Genomic DNA, 17,632 nt, shown 5'->3' on the forward strand with positions numbered 1-17,632 from the left:
ATACAGGTATAAAAGTGAAAAAAGCACAATGAGTAAAAGTATACATAAAACTAATTTTATAAATAAATAATAATAAAAAAACATGAAAGTTATTTTGCATTAAAAAACTTAATAACATTCATGTATACATTTCTAAAATATAATGATTGATTCAGAATATCTCAAAAAGTACACATAAATGCTGGTTAAAATAATTTATTATAAAAAATAATTCTGATCGTTCATAACCATTATGTAAACACAGCAACAGCTGACAGCAGATTTTTAAGAAACTTGCAAGATTTATGAAAATTACAGCACAATGGTGTCTGAGCCTACCTAGCCTATTGCTGCTTTACGTTTATGTAAAAGAAAAGAAAAAAGCCAAAACATGAAAGAAAAAAAAAAACGGTTAAAAAACTGAAAATCCTCAAAAAAAAAAAAAAAAAATTCTGCAGTTCAGGCAAAAGATTGAAGATACTCATCTCTGATCATAAGATAAATAAGCATAAAAAATTACCTTTATCCCAAGGAACACGGCTTGTCTTTCCTGAAATCATATCATAAGTAAAAAAATGTCCAAATTTGTTAGATCCTGCAACTATCTCATTACCATCAGCAGTAAAATGAGCCGTGTGAATGGGAAAATTCTCAAAATGGACGCTCTGAATTTTTGAATTAATTTTCCCATCAATCTGCAACAGAATAATTGTGATTTCAAAATGAGTTCATTAAGAGCCTATATTTTACAATTTAAAAATATACAGTTGAACTTGCTTATAATGAGCCCTGGTTTAACAAGGAAATTAGAAATATCTGGCCACAGTACAATGTTAATGCTACAGAAGCGTAACTCGATTTTAAACAGCCAACTCTAGCTATAGCGAACATTACTGTTGTGATACATAAAACATCTATTGGCTTCCACCTCTGTAGCCTAAATAATCATTTCTAGTAGTTGCCATTACTCTTGGAGGGGTGAGGGGGATCACTCTTTACATAGTCAAAGACATTTAACTTGCAGAAAAATTCAAACTTTTTCCTAAGTCAAGGGTTACAAGTGGCAATGTTTCTCAGGCCATGAGTGTTTCTGGAAAAACAGTAACAAAAGAAAGAGACGACTAGACAGTAAGCAAATTAACCATCTTCCTTTACACTGTACAGAAATAAAAAATTAACAAAGCAAATATGAACTTTTATGATTTTTTTCATGAGCACTTTGTTATAACGAGGAAACTGTGGTCTCTTTGCGTGCGTTACAAGCAAGTTCAACTGCATAAACTTGTTGCCAATCCAAAACTACAAAAATTTTACATAACAAAATATCAACTCAAATAGAAACAAAAGTCAAACATGGACACAAAATAAGAACCATATCAGGATATATAGTAATGTTAAAACAAAGAGCTCTGGGGAGGGGGAGAGGGTGGAAATCCAACCCTACCACACTGAAAAGAGCCATTTCCAAAATAAAGCTGAATATTGATTGCGATCAACACAAAATAGGTGTAAACAATTACATTAAAATTTATTTACTCTTTATCTCTAAATAATGAAGAGAAATATGTATACAGAAAGTGGTTTCAAAAAAGTTAACAACCTTCCATGTTAAATGTACTTTGAAATAAGATTTCATGTACAGTAGGCTTAGTTTAGATTGAGTTGAATTAAATTATTTTTTCATGTACAACACACATTTTATATTTCTTTAAAGTTTAGCAATACTTGTTACAATATTTTAATAGAAAATTATACATTGCAATACTGAATTAGGGTCAGATTTTATAGTTATGTTTCCTATTATAATACTATTTTAAAGTAACGCATATTTAAAACATGAACTGTATGAATTTTAATGGAAACACACATGCAATTATTTAAGATTTTCACAGGTGCCTAACGTTTACATGATAATAATAATATGCAACAGCAATGTGCAAAATAAAAAAATAAAAAAGAAGAAGACAACACCAGGAAATAATAAAAGGGCTTTGAAATATTTCAGTGAAAACAAAATTATATTGTGAAACTGAACATAAAATTAAGACTATTCTATTTTTCCTTGCTTATAAATCAATCATTGACACAATAGTAATATTAGAAAATGCTGGTAGTTTCAATAAAGATTAATAGCTCAAATAGTACACATATGCATTATGACTTTTAACAATATTCAGAAGATCGAAAGCATGCATAAAATTTACTCTGCAAAATAAGAAAGAACAAAAGATTTTGCAAGTACCTGAAAGAGGTTTAACGTTCCACTTGTGCTAGCAACTAGAGCTACATGTGAAGTTGGATGAAATTCAAAACTTTTGATAATAGTCTGTGAAAAAACACGGCACATTAATCATACAGATTTGTACTTAAATTCTCACAGGCTTATTTAATTTAAATGAATTTATTATCCAAAATCATTTATAAGTGATGGAGCTGGAATGGTGAAACGTAAAATAAATTGCACTCCATCCAGCCTTCGACAAAAGGTTTCAAGTCATCAAAAATCACCAGAAGAGAACAAGTTGTAACAGCCTGTCTTCATGTTTGTCATACGAGATTCACCCACAAACACCTCTTTTGCAGCGAATCTACTCGAATATACAGCACATGCAATGTCAATCAGACAGTGTTGCATATCCTGAGTTCGTTTTCAAATTTTAATCATGTTCGTTTTAAATTTTTCTATCAGCTCCATCCATCTTTTTTCGACTTGCGGCACCCTTTGAGGGCTTAGAATTTTCTCACGGCACCCTATACTTGTTTACACTTTAAGTTGACAATGACGTCACAACGTGCAAAAGAACAACCGAGTTAACAGATAAAACGTCACACACTCACTAGCTACCTTTGTGAATAAGAGGAGATCGCCACCTGTCTATGAGCTGCTATTGGTTGCCGCGTTTGATTCAAATGGACAAAATGTCCCGCGCTGCTTTGCTGGTAAAATTGAAAATATTTAAGGATTGACAGAAATTATGACAAAAAAAGGTTATGTATGCGTGGGTTTAACTAACTAATCCAATTTCTAAAGTGAAGAGCGTAATTTTGTCCAAATATCAGACAAGGCGCTAGGAACTATTTCCTTTGCTTGATCTCAGCGCATTTCTCCATTGTCAAGTAAGCTTGCAGTTGAGTATAGTCCATCTCTATTATGCAAAAAACTAATAAGTTGTTATTTTCGGGTTTTTTCCCACACCTGTGCACAGTTCCTGCACATATGTGCAGCATATGCAGCACAGGATCATATCCTCCTCCCAAATAATCCGGTGTCATACTATAAGGACGCCGTAGTGTTAATAAGGCAAACTATGGTCCTCTTGTACTACAATCTACTTTTCTAGGTTGTTAAATCTTTTTAAAAAAAATGACGGCATACAACGACATTTTTCTTTTTGAATTCGTCAACTACATTATTTAGGTTTCAGGAACAGTATGTTAATTTTTTTATTCTAGTTAAACTTCAGGGGAACCATAAGTAAAAACAAAATTTACAGTGAAATAAGATCAGTTGGTTTTGAAATCACTCTTCTGCAACAACTTTTGCTACACTGTTACACTGCTTCCTGGTAGTTCAATAGCTTGTTGATAACTATTTGTCATCAGTTAGGCTTTTTGATGACGATGAAAGAGGATCCAGTTAATTTTATTGAACTGTATTAAAAAACGGAGGATTTCCTTACTGGTCAACCGTGCATTATTTGGCGCACTCACCTTACATACAATATTGACACCACGAACATTGCGCAGCAACCCTCACCTCTTCCTATGGCACCCCAGGCTGCCGCAGCACCCAGTTTGAAAAACCCTGTGTTAGCCTCTAAATTAAACAGACTCATTGAAATAAGGGAAACATGAGCATCAAATTTTTCCTTTGAACGTTCATTCAGCTAGACTTCACTTAACTGGCAGCTTGCCACTTCCATAGCAATTGTGAGCAGACAGTAGCTTAATCGCACATACAACGGAAAAAGTGCTCGAAAAGAAAGAAGTGGTCACCCCCTACCAGGGTTCGTACTCAATTTCAGAAATAAAATGAAGGAGTCTTGAAGAAGTAAAATGAGATTTTGGAGGAGTACTAATGGGCTGTCATTAAATGATGTCACTTTTTTTCAACATATTTGACAACCTTCCCCCTTTATCACTAAGTGTCACACTTCACCTAACTCCTCCTCGTCACATGTCATTTTTTATAAACATATTGTTACAATAACTGCGTGATGTCACTATTTATCTCCTTCTCTCTTATCTTTTGTCAATTTCATGAGCGCGTCTCCTCCTCAAGACATGACATCACTTGTGGATGATCCATTTTTACAATATCATAACTTTGATTTACTAAACAATTGCTTTTTTAACAGAATCACTTAACATAGTACATCTACTAACGTATTTTTAAATATTTAAATAATAATTAGACGACCAGACTTTTGCTGCTGAGAGTGTGGTGGAGGGAAAAACAATAACCATAGAACTTGAAAAAATAGCCAATCACCAGCATGTTTTACTTTACTTATGAAATGTCTTAGTCTTCCAATAACATTTTCACCTTCAACTTTTATGACTTAGCTATGATCAATTTGTAAATCACATCTTTATAAAAAATTTAAATGCATGAAATTACTACATTAAAATCGCCCTTGTGACGAAGTTAGCTTTCGATCTAAGAATTTTAAGTTACTGTCATAGAGTTAGATTATTTAGTCTTGAACTGAAAATGAAGGAGTTTGAAGGGCCCTTCGAAAAATTTTCCTAAACAAAGGAGTATTGGAGGAGTTTTGAAGGAGCATACGAACCCTGCCTATTTTTAGGAAGGAAATTGGGAAAAAATTGAAAATCCGCATTTAGGTTGACCCGCTACTTTCTAAAAAATAAGAAACATTTTACCGCTAATTTTGAATATAAACATTACCAAAAGGAAGGAAATTGAATGTAATGAATATTTTTATGCTGAAAAATGTGCAATTTTTTCATACTTTTGCACAAAGTGTTCACTTCTGCGATTGCGATTTTTGTAAAGGGTTCGACTTCGCTGTTATGATTTTTGTTTCTTGTTGCTTTTATGTTGAATTAATATCAATAAAATTCTGCACTGTAGCCATATTACATTACTTTTAAAAAAATAAGCATTAATTCTCGACTATCGGGAAAATTCTCGAATACGGCGATTTCCCCAATTTTTGCATAGTCGGCCATTTACCGTAATTATTTAGCATTTATTTCACAGCTCAGATCATGTAAAATAATAACAGGATGTGTAAATACTTAGTTTTTTAACATGTGTTTAAAAGTCTTGGAATAAAATCGGAAAAATGAGTGTTTTTTTTTCCAAAAATCGTTCTGGGAAAAATTTTGGAAATTCTGTCCGACGTATAAGTTGACCTCTGAACTTTTAACCTCATTTTTTTTGCTAAATTTCTCGACGTAGTATATACGGTAAAGGTATTTTTATAAATTTGTCACATTTCATCAGGGCTGGATTTGAAAGTGTGGAGGACCCGGGGCAACAAAGGAGTGGAAGCCCCTAATCAGGGTTCGAAAAGATCATCATATTCGAAAATATCCGATACTTTGATATATATCCAAATTTTTTGATATATATGTATATACCCGATATTTTCGACCCGTGAAAGTTAGGATAATTTGTAAAAATTTTATTGTGGGGGCCCTTTTTTGTGGAGGTCCCGGAACAGTAGCCCCACCAGCCTTCCCCTACATCCGGCCCTGCATTCCATTGTAAGAAATATATATATATATATATATATACAGATTCACACTAGGGAAAAAAGTAAGGTGGGATCTCCCACTCTGACCAAAATTTTAAGTGGGAATTTAAAACTTATAGACAAACTACCTCAAGCACAAACACAGGGAGTTTACTATTAAAAAGTATGATTAAAGTCTTACATTTCTGAAATTTTCATCAATTAAAGTTGGGCATTTTTTTATTCTCAAAGTGCCTTTTCTTAATGATTTAGAAGTTGCAATAACATTCCCAGTCTGTTGCATGAGTTCATCTTCACTTGCATCTAAATAAAAATGTGTGAAGTCAGATGGAAGTAAAATATAAAAGTCATTTTATGGTACTCAATAGCTAAAGACACCATACCTGCCAACCCTTCCGGATTTCCCGGAAGTTTTACGGATTTTTATGTCCTTTTCCGTTTTTCCGGTTATGAGCAAAATCTTCCGGATTTCTGACGTTTTGTAGGAAAAATAATTATTAGGGCTCGACCGATGGCATTTTTTGGCCGATGGGCCGATGCCGATTGTTGGCCGATTGTTCAAAGATGGCCGATGGCCGATTGTTTTCCTCCAAATGGCCGATTGCCGATGCCGTTGGCCGATGGCAAAAAAAAAAACATAGAAATAAATTGATAACAATGTCAGGGATTTAAAGGATCATTGATTTATTTCACTTTACTTCCTTTCTACGAATAAGGAATTGTAATCACAAAAAAAAAAAAAAAATCAGATTTCGATCTAAATTTCTATTTTACGACCACCCAATTGAAACTTCACAAGTTTTTTCGGCACATTTGTACATGCATATGTACCTAAGAACATATAGATGATCGAAATATCCATTTTGAACGCCTCCTTAGTTAATTATCGTAAATTCTCTTGTGACGTCTTCATGCGCGTAAACTTGCGTCACTCAAAAACGTTATGAAATCGTAAGTTGAAAACTCATACGAGGGCAAGTTGCATAAAACCTTACCCTGAATAGTTCACATTACCGAAGTACATCTATCTACAAAATAGTCACCTTGAACGACTATGTACTTCTGCCAACGTTCGTATAGCTTTTAGAAGGACTCCTGGAAGACATTTATCGCAACCTCTTGCGCTGCTGCTTTAACTTCATCGTGGGGAAGAAGGCGACTTTCATGTTGAGGATGCACGGTTCGATTGGTCAATACTCTGATATGACAAACAAATAACATAACGTTTTATCGGACTTAGCTCCGTGCGACTTTTACCTGTTCCCAGCCAAAAAAAAAAAAAAAATTTGCATGGACGCCGCTTTCTTCCGTCAGGAGAAGGTAAAGCAGCATCACAAAACGTAGCGAAAAATGGCTTCCAGGAGTGTTTCCAAAAGTTATATGAACACTGGCAGAAGTACATAGTAGTTCAAGGGTAACCTTTTGAAGGTGGATGTGCTTCGGTAATGTGAACTATTCTGGGTAAGGTTTTATGCAGCTTGTCCCCTAATTTTTGGATCGTACTACGTACAATCTGTATAGGGTGTAGTTATACTTCTCCTTTTTTGACTGCTGTATGATGGAAGACAAAGAACAACAGCTATAAAATTTTAAAAAAAATAAAAAGAAAATAAAAAGAAAAAGAAGAAGAAAAACAAAGAGGCTGTTTAATAACCAACTGATTTGTTTTTTTTTTTTTTAAATTGAACATATAACTAAGATTTCAGTAATATTATAATAATGTATGGATTTAGGTACACTGAACATAGTTAAAAAACATTAAATTATATTGTTTAGTTATTCGAAAAGTGAATAAATAAATAAGAATAAAACTATGAAACCGTCAACAAATTACGCAATTAAAGTGGAAAGATTGCACGTAGACATTTTTTAGTCATCAAATTAAACAAAAAGGTAACAGATAAATTACAATATTAAATCATAATAGTTATATTTTTATACTTATTTAAAATTTATGAACTGAAAAGTTTGCATTTTTCATAAAAGCTATAAACAGTGACATAAATTTTGCGAAAAAAAGAAATAGCCATGAAAAGAGCGAGGTTCTTAAAACGCAGCCACAATAAACAAACTCAATATTTAGACCAAGTTAATAACTGAATACATATACTACTCGATCTGATGTTTGCACACGTAATATTGAACAATTTGATTGTTTAATCTCTTATGAAGCACTACAAACAAGTTCAAATTAAATTTTTCAATTTAACAATAATTTTTTGAAATTCAAAAATTTGCATAATAGAAAATCCTTTAAACTTTTCTATAACATTTTATTAGAAATATGATGAAAACGAAAATAACTTATTCATTGATTTTATATAAATACATAAAAATAGTTACTTACAACAGAAAAAAAAAATCGATCGCTATTAATGATGCCAAAAAGATAGCGCATTACGAAATATAGGTGAAACAAGTATAAGAAATACGCAAAATGATATTTCTTGATCAAAATAAATAATTGCTAAATATTCAAGAAATGCTTGAAACGACGAGTGTGGGTTAGGGGGGCCACCCTCTGATTTTGGAGTAACTCACAACATTAAACTTCGGCCCCAACTTCGGCCTCGTTTTTTTTTAGTACAGAACCGCTACTACCAACGCCTAGAAGAGTTTCTGAAGCTACTCCAGGACTTCCGAAGAAAAAAATTCAAAAGTCCCTTTGATTTCCGAGTTATGCTACCATTGAAAACGTCTTTAATCAATTTCTTACATTAATGCTCTGAATTCTTCCTAAACAATAGATAAAGCTTGAAAAGAAACTCTAATTTTATGGATGGTGTTAGTTTTAAGCAACTCAGAAGAACAACTAGAGTTTAATTTCAGAAACTGGGATTTGGAGGAGGGGCTCGCAAGTTTTCTCGGAAATACAAAAAATAGTCGTAAAAAATAGAGTTTAAAATAATCATAAACATTGAGTAGAAATACCCTTTTAAAACTTGCACCCGAGTTTGTTTTGACGTGCAGTGGCGGATTTAAAATATAGCAAATGTTGCAATTGCGCGTGAGGCCCCATAACCATACTGGAACCGTAGGAGTTACAACAATGCTTATGATAAATGTTTTACAACTTCTGTGGTAGAGAAATAGGGCGCCAAAATGTATTTCGACGGGCCCCAAACTTGTAGCTCCGCCGAAGCGATACAGAAAAGACTGCATTACTGTGATTCATAATACAAATATAGAAAAATTAAAAATTACCTTCCGTTCAACGGGAATCTAACAAAATGAAACAAAACCGGTTTCGCCATCTCATATTTGTTTCCATAGTCTCCAATTCGGCAATATATCACCAAATGATCGTCAGTCTGAGACGCTATATGAGTTTTGCATTGAAATAAGTAATTAATAGCCACAAAAAATGAGTAAATAGGATTTTTAGAACATCCGATCGAAATCAAAAAGGGAAGTGCACAGCTGGAACGTACGCACATCCCACATGCGAAAATTTAGCCTTCTACAGCTTACCATTTTTGAGTTATGACTTATAAGAGATACATACGTACATTCATCCGCAAGAAACAACGCAACAATTAACTTGTTTGGTACCTGAATGCAGTATTAAAAACTCTTCCAGTTATGACTAAAATAGAAATTCATACTGAAATTTAAGTAAACAATTTATATAAAAAACAATAACTCCCTTTACTTTGTATTAAAAAGTAAAACAACAAAGGTCCTTTTTTTTTTCAAAAACATCGGCCAATTCCATCGGCTTTTCGATGTTTTTTAAGGCCGATGGGCCGATGTTTCCTGCAAGTTAACATCGGCCGCCGATGCCGATGCCGATGGCTAAATTGTTGAACCATCGGCGCCGATGCATCGGCCAGGCCGATGTATCGGTCGAGTCCTAATAATTATCTCGCCAATTTTGGCGCTAACGATACTTTTGTGGAACGCGGCACCGCGTTTTAGGCCAAGTAGCCAAGGAAAGGTTGCCGTAGGAGAATGGCAGGAGAAGAAGCGAGGCAAGATTATGACGTCACTGAGTGATACAGCGCATGACTTCATCGGGATCCAATCAAAGCAAGCGTCGCGGCGGGCAACTAGGGGCACAATTTCGGCGCCAATTATCTTCTCATTCTCTCAATTCGAGCTGTTTTTGCTTCGTTCTTTTTTTAAGATGAGTAACAAATGTTATTTCCAAACTTTTAAAGAAAGCAATAAAAGTAATATTTACTAAACGAAAGTAAGTTCAATTGATATGAAATTCATAACTAATGTATTGTTAAATGTAAAGAGGGTAGGTGTCCTGTTTGATTTTACTTTGCGTTAAAATCTTGTGGATAAAAATTAAAAAATCTTCCGGATTTTTTTTCTCGGAGGTTGGCAGGTATGAGACACTTATAAAACTTAGACTAATGTTAATTTCTCCTGTTAAGAGATAATTTAAATCTTTTAAGATACATAATTTACACAAAAAAATTCTGCAAATTATTTGTGAAAACTAAGAATAAATACAATAATTTGTTTTATAATCATAATTATTATTATTTTATAATTTCTTTATACTTTCATTCTTTTTAAACTTTTGATGTGATACTAACCACTAAAATTTTCTTGATCTTCACTTTTTAACTGAGCCCATTTAGGATCTCCAATCAATTTTTTGAATCTAAAAGCAATGCAAAACCATAAATGCAACAACACAATTGATTAAGAGATTAAGACAATGTTCAGGAAATAAAAAGTGTGCTTTTATGTACTTTCCACAATTACCAGGAAAATATCATATTTTAATTTTTTAATATTTCCCACTTAATTATGAGAAATAATAACTTTCAAACAAATGCTTTCCCCACTTTTCCTCTCCTACCTGTCCAGTTTACTACTGAATTTGTCAGACTAGCATTCCTAATTTTCCATCCTTTAAAATTTAGAGTTTTAAATTTCTTTTCCACTATTTTATAAGTTAAATTTACAAGAAATTAATTTTTGTCAAGAGGAAAAGCTAAAGAAAAAAAGGTTTTAATAGCCCTTAAAAGAAAAAGGGAATTTTGCAGGAATTTCAACAGGCGTGAACCCTGGTAATACTATGAAAATAAAACATAACTCTCAAGATAAAATAATACTATCAAAATAAAATATAATCAAAATAAATCACTATCAAAATAACTGCTATCAAAATAAAATAATACATAATTCTAAATAATTCACAAATCGTAAAATATGTGCCACAACACAATCAGTAGAAGAAAGATAAAGAAAAATTTGTTTTTGATGATAAACTTACTTTTCTTCCACATAATCTGTATATTTTTCTTCACCTCTTAAATACACACTACGATGACAATTGTGCAGAGTTTTTGCTTTCTCTTTAACTCTAAAAGAAAAGCATGATAAGCAAGATCAAGAAATTAAAACAATATATAATGTAACAAATCAGTTAAAACTTGTATTTGACTACTTATTAAAAAGTAATAACTTATATGACTTTTATATTACATATCAGTCACCTTTGGCAACCATCTGGCTCCTCTTTTTACACAATTTGATTTCTATGCCATTCTCCTTTTAATGCCAAGAAACTACCTTTAGCTGCTTAAACAAATTTTTTAACCAATCTATCTCTACACCTCTGTACATTTATCTACAGAGTGCGGCAAGAGGTACTCCCATGTTTTAAGAAGCAATAAGATAAAAATATTTAACTTACACACTTATAATTTGTTTTGATGCCATTGGTACTTTAAACAGTTTTTGTAAATTAACTTTTGAAAATGATTTGCAATAGACAGTGGCTTTTAGCAGCGATGAAATGAAGAAGCCCATTTCGAAAGTTCCGGGCTGCTTTTTGGCACAACCCTACAGGAACAACGTTCACCTCCTCAATAGTTTTGTTTTTGAGTTCTTCCAGGGTGTGGGGAGGATGCTCAAATACTTTTCTCTAAACAAAAAAAAGAGTCCTGAATGCTTAAACTGGGCTCTGGCGTAGGCCACACAACATCACCCCCCCCTCCCCCAAGAGTGACAAGACAAACTGAGAACATTGGTCTTAATTTTGCCATGGAAATGCAAGCTGTATGGATGGACTGTTGCTCCATCTTGTTGGAACCACATGTATCCCAAATTAATCTGGTTACTCAAATCTTTCAATTGAGGTCCAAAAACGTTGTCCAGCATGAAAAACTAATGCTGAACTGTAAGTGTCACAGTATGACCATTTCCCTCAAAAATAAATGAATAAATAAATCATTAAGGCTCAATGATCCCAAATTTGGATGTGGCATTTGTGCTGATTTGTTCCTTATTTTCATAGTTTTCTGGATTATATTCTCAAAAATCGGTTCATTTGCTATAGACCCACCTGTCAATTCTGCAGATAATTGAGAGAAGAGTTTCTTTTGAAGGCTTCAATGAAGGAACAGCTTGGATTCCAGAAAAATGTAAAACTTTACTTACAGTTGTAAAGAAGTGCAGGAGCAGAACTCCCATGCAAATTAAACCCTGATTTATGTAACGTGAATGGATGACAATAAAAAAAAATTGTAAGATTTAACTTTTTCTTTTATTCATTTGTTGTTTAATTTCATTTATTTATTTTTTCAATGATTAACATGGCTTAGTGTTGTTTTTGCTTATGAAGAGAAAAAGCTATAATACAGAAATACAATACTGTGGAATACCTTTAGTTCTTAAGCAGATTAAAATTAAGTCTCTCTACCAAATTGACAAGGGGCCTGCCTTGGCCTTGAATTTAATTGGGAAATAGAGCAGGATATCCTAATTAAGGGTCTAAATTTCAAGTATGCTTTGCAGCTAATGAGAACTAGAATTGCTTTCTCTGTATTTCTTCAAATTTTCACTTGTTTAATAGTTACAAAATTAAGAATAATTTTTGTTATTTTCCTTTTCTGACATTAGAAATTAAAAAAAAACTTTCTTCTGTTTTACGGTACAAAACATTTCGTTTTATTTATTTATTTTTTTTTTTTTTTTGGGGGGGGGGGTTACCTTAACTTCTCAAGGGTGTGAAAATCTACGGCTTCCCTCTTGTAACATTTTTGAGGCTCCGTTTGAAATGCCTAGAAAAATTTTACCCCCCTTTTTCTGGTTTGTTTCTACTTTTGAAAGGAAAGCAAGAGAAGATATATGTGTGTTCAGACAAAAAACTTTTTGTCTGAACACACTGTCTGTCTTTCGTTATCTCTCTTTCGACTTTCTCTTACTGATAATTCCTTCATTTTTTGGTGCTGAGTTTAGCAATTTGCCGGTCGTTGGGTAAGGTTTCAATGGTTTCTCCTAGAGGATAATTATCATTTAGTAGAGGGGGAAATCGGTGCCTTAGAAAATAGGCCATTAATGGAGGAGATCAATAGATACAGGTGGTCGCTCAAAGAGTTTTTTTTTTTTAATTGTATAAATATTGGAAACATTTTACTGCATTTTTGAGCAAAATAAATGTTCTGAAATTAAATCTAATTAGCATGTTTGAAAACTGTAGGGAAATTAAAAGTTTTCAGGGAGGAAAAGTGGCACACATGAATGTTCAATTACTTAATTAACCGCATACACTGTAACTAACATGAATAAATAGCTTACAAAAACAAATCATCATCTTCATCATTCCAAGCAGGCATTTTTTCCTTCTTGATAGGCTAGAAAATAAAATGTATTTATTATAAAATAGGACTTGAATAAAATTTAGTACTGAAAATGATACAAAAGGAAATAAATGAGTGTTTTTTTTTTTTTTTTCATATTTTACAATTTTTGTAAGTCCACAGAGTGGTACCAAAGTGGAAATACCCCCTCTTTTATTTTCAACACTGGTTAGCTATAGGTGAATGTCTGTTACAGTTTTCTTAAAGTCTTTAAGAGTCATAAATAGTAGAACGCCATCCATGTCATAACACAGCTGAACTCTGCACCATGTTTTCAGTTGTATTGCAGCAAAACATCTCTAAATACCAAAAACCATAAAAAAATATGTGCAGAATATGGAGCGGAGTTCAGCTGTGTTGCGACATGAGTGGTGTTCTACCGATGTACATGACTCTTAAGACTTCAAGGTAACTGTGCATAGCAAATTCATTCATAACTAACATATTGTTGAAAATAAAGTGGGGGATACAACTAATTCCAGACCACACTATATAGCTAGGATGTTCATTTTTTTCTCACAGATGGAGGACCCTACATGTTTGGCAGCATAAAAAAGGTTCGTTACACTTCTTTTTATTTGACATTACAACACGAGATGGGTCTTAGCCTGCTTCACATTCTTCCTCTGTATGCATGGCTTTGTTACATAGCTTGAAAGCTATATATCAAGCAAAGTTTTTAAAACCATTTTTTTATCCATTAAGATGTTTAGTTTTGCCAAGGACTTAAAACTAGAAAGACTGAAAATTGTTGAATACGAAAAAACTGAAGGAAGCTAGTGTGGTTCCTTCTGATTTTTTGTGTGAATACTTTTAAAAAAATTTCAGAGTGAGTCTACATGTCTTCTCTTTCGACTAGAGTGAATGCATAATAACCTTCAGGCGGTGTTATCTCTACGAGCCAAAATGTCAAATCTTTGCGGAGCACTGGCTACCATTCGGCTAGTGAGCAGTTGGTAGTGTTTATAGCATTTACTTAGCTGCCAACTTTGAATGTGAAAATTAAGTAGATTTCCGCATAAAAATAGGGAAACTTCAAAAATAAATTCAGAAACAAAATTTAGGTACAAAAGGGATTGTTTAAATACAAGTAGGGATTTCTTAAATTGACCTGTGTAGGACCTGAAATTAAAAAGTTGAGATTGGTTTTTTTTTGCTTTTGGAAGTTGAAAAAAAATGTTTTAAAAGATGCATAAGTTCCTTTTAGCTCATAAGTGATAATAAACATTCCTTGCAGTAGGGAAAAAATTAAGAAAGTTCAAAGAAAAATTGCTGACGCTATACTACACTTCTGGTGAAATAAGTTATAAAAAGAAGGAAAATGTACCAAAAACGATCGGATATAGTGTCGCCTCAGAGCAACAGTAAGATATCTAATACCAGGAATAATAGTAAGATATCCTACTGTTGCTCTGAGGTGACGATATACAATTTTTGTACTCCTGTATGAAAAATTTTGTTTTGATAAATGCAATCATTCTACTGTAAGAAATTTTCTCTAAATTACGGTCACCGAAAAATCCCCTTATCGGGAAATTTCAGTTTTTATGAAAACTCGGGAGATATTTATTTCACAAGGCAGTTTGAGAGAAGTTATCGAGATTGAAGAGTCCTTCAAACAAATCAGGAAAGTTGGCAGCTACCAGGGCTCGAAAATTATATTGGCTAACATGTCCGGGGCATGTAAAAATTCCGATCGGGCATGAATCTTTTACCCTTACATGTCCAGCTGGGTATGTAATTATTACAGTTTTTAAATTAAGTATTTTTAATTTTAATGATTTATAATGTACTATTATACTAATGTGTATTAACCAACCATGAGCTTGAGCTTTGAATCGATGATGATTTCATGAGTTTTTAAACAGAAGAGGACGGCTAGTTACTTCTTTATGTGCAATAGATTACCAAGGGAAAAGTATGCACTAAAGTTTGAAGATAAATTAATTACTCATTAATAACACATTAAAATACACTTAGAAAGAGCATAAGTTAATTACATGCATAGAAGAAAATTTTAACAAAAGGATTCCATTGGTCTCCTCAATCATGAGTAGTTTTGTGGTTATTTTTGATTTCAGTTTCATTTATAGACATAACCTTGCATCTTAAATGTAAATAAAAAAAAATATGAACTTTAAAGGTAAAAAAAATTACATAATTAATAAATGGCTACCAGTTTAACTGTGGATTCATCTGGATCTTCTAAATCATCTGAATCATAGCCAAATACTATTCTTTGCAGTTCTTTTTCTTCAGAGCTCTTCTCAATCTCTTGTCCCAAAACTTCTTGTAGTTTACGTAGATCTTTTACCTACATAGAAAAACCATTCTATTAAACACTATATTTCATTTGAAATATTATTCGTGTGGTCAAAATATTTAACTTAGAGCAACACTTATATGTCTGGTAGACATAAGATTCAATAAATTATTTCATTACTTACTACTCAAGTAATAATTTACTAGATCCTAAATAGAGTGAAGCACGGTTTATACTCTTCTATTTTAGACGTTTCTATCAATTATACGTTTTATATTTACGACGTTGCAGATTATATTTTGACCTTTACAATTAAAGTATACCTATTATACATTTTTTTATTCATACACTTTTTTCATGCAGTCCCTACAGGAACGTATAATTGGTGCTGTTATGTAATAAAAATTTGTAAGAAAAAATATCTTTTTATATAAAACCAGATATACCACCAGATTTAACTCATAACTTACATGCCATTTTATTAGAATGTAAAAAAAAGAAGTTTTATCTGATTTGAAGATGTATATTTAATTTTATGTGTGCCTAAATTAATTCTTATTTACAATATGTATAATTTCAAATCTTTATTTGCAACGTATTTGGTGATCTTTTTGTGAATTTTCATCTTATTACTACAATGTATGCAGGGCCGGATTTAAGGGACGGCAGGCGGGGTTACTGCCCCGGGGCCTCCGCAACAAAGGGACACCCACAATAAAATTTTTACAAAATATCCTAACTTTCACGGGTCAGCAAATTTTATGTTTTTTCTCCCCTATCTTAATACATTTATATAAAAATCTTCTGTGCGGACGTTTGTCACCATAAGGCTTTTAAACGGCTGGACCAATTTTGATCAAATTTTTTTCTTGTAATTAAGTTGTGGCAAGCATGGTTTAGAAGCGCGATGGCTCGAATCGGAAATGTTTTTGTTAATTAATTAATTAATTTAAACAATGGATGGTTATATCTCCCAAATGATTAATATTCATTTTAACATATTGTTGAGCAAGAACTGAAATAAATATTTAACCCGTTGTCAAAGGACAATAAGAAAGTCAGCTCTGCTTTTTGTAATGAAATTTCCTACTGTGATATGTCAATTGAGAATAGATAAAACGTAGAGAGAGAGAGTGAAGCCTTCACACATACACACATTTCTTGAAAGCAACGATTTTAGGTCCAGTGATATATTTTAAAGTAAAATACTGGAAGAAATCAGGTTTCACACAAAACGCGTATTTTTCGTCGTGGTTAAACCATGTGATTGGATTGGTGCTTTAGGTTTTCCTAACCAAATAATTGGAAAGTACCGTACATAACAAAATTTGTTTCTCGGTTCAAATCCATCTGAGTTTTGGCACTAATGACAAGAATGCTTTACAGGTTATCAAACTAATCAGTACATTATTAAAGGAAAAGATGGTGGAATTTGAAGACGAAACAAATTTAATTTTCGCCCAGATAAATTACAACAGGGTAGCTCTGTACACACAATATCAGCGCAGTGGAACATTTTTATCTTTGGTGGAAAGAACAATTTAGGCAAATATATGAAGTTTTGTTCAAAAGATGGGACCGCTAATTGGTCGGAGTTCGCTTTGCTCACTGATCGGCTGGATTACAAGAACGTGGTGGCTTGGCCAGGGCCGATCCTAGGGTGTCGGCCGCCCGTGTGCAAAGACCTAATGTGCCGCCCCTCAAGAGTAATTTGCATATTTTGACTCATCTTTAACGTTCATATAAATTTTTCTTTAAATTTCTATACCAAGTTCAAATTTAAACTAGTATGTTGTGGCCATTACGAAACTTCCTTCTATATTTTTCCTTTTTCTGATCCCTCCCCATGCTTGACGAGGAAGCAATATTTCTAACAAAAACAAAATGACACATGCAAAAACTTGACGACCATCCCAATGTCTGAATTATTGTAAAAGCAAAGCAAAGAGCGAAAATTGAAAGTTACTTTAAAAGCCTTACTTGAATTAATTACAAATATTTTATTTATTAAAAAACATAAGATGGCAACAGTTAAAAATTTTAATTCATTGAGATAAATT

The 17,632-nt window shown here is 32.9% G+C and overlaps 1 protein-coding gene across 1 annotated transcript in view; it reads right to left on the reverse strand.

Moving 5' to 3' along the window:
• The window catches only part of LOC129225885 (U3 small nucleolar RNA-associated protein 18 homolog), a 49,812-nt gene that overhangs the window by 19,000 nt on the left and 13,180 nt on the right, over positions 1 to 17,632 (reverse strand). The window contains 7 exon segments of the mRNA XM_054860415.1: positions 500 to 674; positions 2,222 to 2,305; positions 5,884 to 6,005; positions 10,253 to 10,320; positions 10,939 to 11,028; positions 13,248 to 13,303; positions 15,486 to 15,623. Of these exon segments, the coding sequence (XP_054716390.1) occupies positions 500 to 674; positions 2,222 to 2,305; positions 5,884 to 6,005; positions 10,253 to 10,320; positions 10,939 to 11,028; positions 13,248 to 13,303; positions 15,486 to 15,623 (733 nt within the window).

Source organism: Uloborus diversus, chromosome 7 (genome assembly GCF_026930045.1).
Source record: "Uloborus diversus isolate 005 chromosome 7, Udiv.v.3.1, whole genome shotgun sequence".
NCBI lineage: Eukaryota > Metazoa > Arthropoda > Arachnida > Araneae > Uloboridae > Uloborus > Uloborus diversus.